Consider the following 5,706-nt stretch of genomic DNA (forward strand, 5'->3'; position numbering starts at 1 on the left):
TGCTGAGCCATAACTAAAATAAAAGTTATCGAACAATGGGAGAGGGGGACTTCCTTCTGTGACTCCACCTGCACGGCCCCACCCCGAATGCCATCCCTGCTCCTAGGAAGCTATTATTTCAGAGCTGACTATTGCAAGCCTCGATAGGCGGCCCCTGCACTTTAAAAGGTCATTGCCCTTTGGAGGAAAGAGAGCACGGAATAACTTTTTTAAAAAAATGCTTTATTTACAAAGTAAACACATCTAAAAAAATAACTCTCTCTCTCTTTTTTTACACATAGTAAGCAAGTACATCGGTTATGCTGGTTCCAAAATAACAGTAGAATCCCAGAGTTACCAAAGCTGTCAGCGTGAAACACACATGGAGAACTGCAGCGTTTGTTTTTTGGTGGGTTTTTTGCAGAGATTCAAACTACTTTTAGCTCCTCTGCTCACACACAAACATTCCCCCCCCCCAGACTGGGCAACCTACTTTTACAACCCCACCCCTAGGTAAGCTTGGAGTCTCAAATATATATTCTAAAGTTGGCTCTGAAAACAAACCAGACCCCCAACATCCATTGAGCAAACACCTAGTGTTCACTCCCAACCAGCTGGCAATGCATGCAAGATAGGAGAAATAAATACAGGACTACATTTGGCATGGCAGAAGAGCATTGCAGTCATCCTATCCCTCTTACAGAGATGTTTTAAGGTACAAAACAAGATCCATTGGCTTTCCATTCACAGAGATGTCAAAGCCACAGGGCTAGCAGCACTTTGGAGATCACTCACATTGTGACATTATTTTCCTTGAGCTTCTTTTTCTGTTTCCTCTCACAGCAAAAACAGTCTTTGAGCTAAGAGGGAAAAGAAGCTCCAAAGGAGAATTCCCTACATTTTCCATTCCCCTTTGCCCCAAAAAACCAGCAATTAATGTAATGGCTGCATGCACTTAGCCCTTTTCCATTGTTGAGTGACGAGCCTCCATGATGCATCTCAAATGCCCATTTATATTTTTACTCTCTTCTCCTTCTTTCTCTCTCATGATCTCTATTTCTTTTTCTTCATAATAGCCTGTAAGGGAAATACAACGGAACTATTTGTTTTCCGCAACTAACGTTTGCTTGTTTGAAGCATATGGGGATGAGATGTTATACTGGCGGGAGGTGGGCAGAATGATACAGAACCCAAAAGCAAAGAAAAAATGTTGGGATAACAACAACAAATATTTATATACCACTTTTCAACAAAAGTTTCCAAACAGTTTACATAGAGAAGTAATAAATAAATAAGATGGCTCCATGTCCCCAAAGAGCTCACAATCTCAAAAGAAACATGAGACAGACACCAGCAACAGCCACTGGAGGGATGTGCTGGGGATAGATAGGGCCAGTTACTCTCCCCCTGATAAATAAAGAGAATCACCACGTTAAGAAGATGCCTCTTTGCTCAGTTATCAGGGGATGGGGGGAATCTTAAAGATGTGGTATAACCAAAAACCAGTTCTTATATTCAATCATATAACCGCTTGCCTGATGCTTTTCTAACATCTTCTTCAGAGGCAACTGTATATGATATCTTTCTTTGGATAAAGATATTCTCAGATCTTCCTGCTCTTGTGGGCTACAAACCCCCAAAGAAAGATACAGTCCTATACAAGTGCATCTGAAGAACTCTCTTAAGCTCAAACTGTGTCAGGAAAGATGTTTTATGACTGAATAAAGAACTGATAATTAGTTACACAGCATCGTTCAGATTTCCCACCACTCTTTCCCCCCTGGATGTTGGAACTGGATGTCCAGTTCCCCCGAACTGGAGGGGGAGGAGGGGGCATAAAATGTGACTCTACTGGAGTATGGATACCCCACTGTTCAGAAAACTCAATGCAGTGTTTGAATATGGATGGGCAAAACAATGTCACGATGGATAGAGGGAAGGATAGAGAAGTGCTGTAGTTGCGGCTTCAATCCTTTGCCACATACCGTGGCATTTTGCAATGCTTTAATGCTGCAAATCTTGTAGTTCAGAAAACGCCCAAGCCACCTTCCTTGTGCCCTCTACATGCCCTTGCTGAATATGGCCCCCCTGCTTACCGCTTTTATTCTTCGGCCTTGGTCTGAAGAAATGTTGAGGCATCCTTTCTGCCCACTCCCTTTGAAAGTGACTCTGTAAGAAATTAATTAATATTATTACTACTGATATTCAGCATTTAGTACCTACTATGTATTTAGTTCATACACTTCACACACTGCCTTAGAGAACGTTCACTTTGATCTTTGGGTCCCCAGATGTCATTGCACTAAAATTCCCATCATCCTCTTTGGCCATAGCGGCTGGGAATGATGGAAATAGTAGTTCAACAACATCAGGGGACACAAGTTTGAGAACCCTTGACAATTACACTTTTTTCTAGAATTTATTTAAGCCAAAGTATAATCAACAACCTTTTGGCTTTTAAAAGTGGATTCACCCTCTTGGGTTGTTGTTTTTTCTTTCTTTCTAAACTTAAGGCAACATCTGTCCACATCATCTACTTACACCAGTTCCTCCTGATCACAGTTGCTGCTTGGCCGGTGGTATTCAACTCCAGAAATGCGCCTTGGGTTGACAGAGGACATAATTCTGTTTCCTCGGCAAAGACAGCGCCCTCTACCCATAGAGGTTGGCATTCCTTCAATGAACAACACAGAGGCATTGAGTTAGACACAGGCACACTCAATCGTAACATCTATGCAGGAGATTTTCTATGATCATCTTCTATTGAGAGTGATTTCTCCTCTAGCAAAATCCAGAAAAGGGAGACTTTTTCATCTTTTCTTTTCTTTTTTGGTTGCAGTTTCTTCCCTATGTACTGTGTGCAGTACTCTGGACACTATAGGGTTGGCTTTAAAAACAAAACAAAACACTGGCCTGCTCCTGTGCCTTTAATAGTGGGCTAACAACCAGAAATTAGCTGTCCTCGAGCCTAATTTGATGCTCTTTGGCCCAGAAGTCACTAATTCAACCTCCCACACATCCCAACTTCCTTGCGGAAAGAGACAGTTTCAGAGAGCTGGGAGGAGAGATGGAGAAAATGAGAGGCAATAAGAATGGGCATGAAAAGATGGGTGTAGGATAGAAGTTTCCAACCATGGGTTCCCAGATGTGGTTGGACTACAGTGCCTCTGTCTCCAGCCACAATGGACTTTGTAGTCCAACAACATTTGGGGACTCAAATTTGGGAAACCCCTGGCATAGGAAACAGTCGCTGTGCCCTGGAAATGGGGAGAAAAGATTTTTGGCAAGCTCCTATGAAAAAATGGGGTGAAACTGCCCATCTCCCTCAAACTACCTCAAAATGGACTGACAGCAAGCAAAACTCTAGAATGTCCCTTTGTAAGAGAAGAAAATAAAAGCATATTACCTTGTATAAAAACTGTTCCAAGGAGAAGCAGCAGGAGGATGAGAAAGGACTTCTTGATCATTTTCACTTTCCTTCAGGCTGTTCTTGCTTCCAATTCTGCTGTTGGAGTAGGAAATGTGGTGTGTAGAGAGAAGCAGCGTTCAGGCTACTATTTATCTGCTGCTCTCACCCACTTTCCCCTTCCTTTGGGGAATTTCCTCCTTCCCCCACTTCCCCCCCCCATGCACTTTCGCTTCCCATTCGTAGCCATTTCAAAGAAATGAGCTGCCAAAATGGAACAGCAGGTGGAGTCCTGAATTTCAGGCCATGCAGAAAGGATGAAGGACGAAGGGAATTTTCATGTTCCTGGCCTTCTTCTTTTTTAAAAAAAAATCTACAGCCTCCCTTTTATGGTTTTGTTTCCCCTCCTTCATATTCTTCATTCTGATCATATTAATTTACTCATTAAACTTTTTCCTGTTTGCCTTGCTGCTCATTATACATATAATTATTTATTGTTCTTTGTTATTAATTGTTATTTCATTTATAGTGTGCATTGCCATTTCTGTAACAATGCATGCACAAAATGCATGGGCAAAAATTAGGGATTCAGCCACATAATCAAATATACAAGTAGAACAATAACACACAATAAGAAATCCTAACTTTAATAATGGTAAGCAGCAAAGCATTACACATGAAAGGTCTGTTTAAATAAGTGGGCTCTAAAGCCTGCCTTATTGCCACCTAATGGCACAGCGGGGAAATGACTTGATTAGCAAGCCAGAGTTTGCCGGTTCAGATCCCCGCTGATATGTTTCCTAGACTATCGGAAACACCTTTACTGGGCAGAAGCAATATAGGAAGATGCTGAAAGGCCTCATCTCACACTACATGGGAGGAGGCAACGGTAAACCCCTCCTGTATTCTACCAAAGAAAACCACAGGGCTCTGTGGTCACCAGGAGTCAACACTGACTCGATGGCACACTTTAAAGCCTGCCTTAAAGTGGAAAAAGAGAGAGCCTGATATATGTCTTCAGTGAGAACATTCTAATGTTTTAGTACCATCACCAAAGAGACCTGCCCATCGTAGAATTCTCTCACTCCTCATATTTGTTTCACTCAGTGCTCAGATTATGGAGGAAGAGCTGGAAGGCTTTTTAAAAAATCCACATGCCTCAGCCTTGACTCCCTCTAAATTTAGCTAAATAATTATCCCCTGTAGTCTTCTGAAACAACAGTGAAGAGGGAAGGGCCAGGACATAAGAACAGCCCTGCTGGATCAGGCCCAAGGCCCATCTAGTCCAGCATCCTGTTTCGTACAGTGGCCCACCAGATGCCTCTGGGGAGCCCACAGGCAAGAGGGATGTGCAGGCCCTCTCTCCTCCTGCTGCTGCTCCCCTGCAACTGGTATTGAAAGGCATCATGCCTCTGAGGCTGAAGATGGCCCACAGCCACCAGACTAGTAGCCATTGATAGACCTGTCTACCATGAATTCGTCTAAGCCCCTTTTAAAGCCATCCAAGCTAGTGGCCTTCACCACATCCCATGGCAGAGAATTCCATAGATTAATTATGCCAGCTCCCGGAGCACTCTGTGAAAACTGAATTTGAAGGCGAAAACACCTTCTGGAAACCAGGGCCAGTGGGGCTTCTTGGATGTTGCCCACCGTTTTCTGAGTGGTTCCAGCTGTAGCTGCCCAGGAGGGTGTGGAAAACAGGAAAACTCTGCCACATGAAAGCAGAGCAGGGGCGGTCATTCCATGAGGCAAAGGGAAGTGATCACTTCAGGCAGCAAATTATTGGGGCACTGCACATTATGCCACTAACACCCAGGGACAGTGGGGCAGTATACCCGTTAGGAAAAGTCCAAAGAAAGACTCACCCAATAGCTCAACTCTAGTTTCTGATTGGTAAGGGCAGGATCTGCCTGGAATGTGGAACCAGACCTGTCTCAGCCAGCTTGTGTTTTGAGACTCCCACAGCCACTCTAGAAATTAGGAAGCTGCTTTCTACCGAGTCAGACCATTGGTCCATCTAACTCAGTATTGTCTGCACAGACTGGCAGCAGTTTCTCCAAGGCTACAGGCAGGAATCTCTCTTAGCCCTATCTTGGAGATGCCAAGGAGGGAGCTGGGAACCTTTTGCATGCAAGCATGCAGATGCTCTTCTCAGAGTGGCCCCATCCCCTAAGGGGAATATCTTATGTATATGCAATCTTACATTTATTTATTTATTTATTTATTTAACATATTTTTATACCGCCCAAAACTCTGGGTGGTTTAAAACAAAATAAAAACAGAAAATAAAACATTAGTAAAAAACACAAACAAGAAATTTA

General features: G+C 43.2%; 1 protein-coding gene across 1 annotated transcript; it reads right to left on the minus strand.

The window, feature by feature from the left end:
- Positions 1-201: 201 nt before the first annotated feature.
- On the minus strand, positions 202-3,587 carry LOC128327798 (C-X-C motif chemokine 10-like). The gene is made up of 4 exons (XM_053257059.1): positions 3,386-3,587; positions 2,521-2,653; positions 2,076-2,148; positions 202-1,056 (listed from the first exon to the last, which is right to left on the minus strand). The coding sequence occupies exons 1-4, from the start codon at positions 3,444-3,446 to the stop codon at positions 1,033-1,035; spliced, it is 291 nt and encodes a 96-aa protein (XP_053113034.1). The 5' UTR covers positions 3,447-3,587; the 3' UTR covers positions 202-1,032.
- Between the last annotated feature and the right edge of the window lie 2,119 nt (positions 3,588-5,706).

Source organism: Hemicordylus capensis, chromosome 5 (genome assembly GCF_027244095.1).
Source record: "Hemicordylus capensis ecotype Gifberg chromosome 5, rHemCap1.1.pri, whole genome shotgun sequence".
Lineage (NCBI taxonomy): Eukaryota > Metazoa > Chordata > Lepidosauria > Squamata > Cordylidae > Hemicordylus > Hemicordylus capensis.

Bases quoted from the DNA above. Each gene is read 5' to 3' on its own strand.
- LOC128327798 (XM_053257059.1), bottom strand. From the start codon at position 3,446: ATGATCAAGAAGTCCTTTCTCATCCTCCTGCTGCTTCTCCTTGGAACA. The intron at 2,654-3,385 runs GTAATATGCTTT...TGTTCATTGAAG, and splicing joins TGGAACAGTTTTTATACAAG to GAATGCCAACCTCTATGGGT. The intron at 1,057-2,075 runs GTAAGCAGGGGG...TTTCCCTTACAG, and splicing joins AAGGCCGAAGAATAAAAGCG to GCTATTATGAAGAAAAAGAA.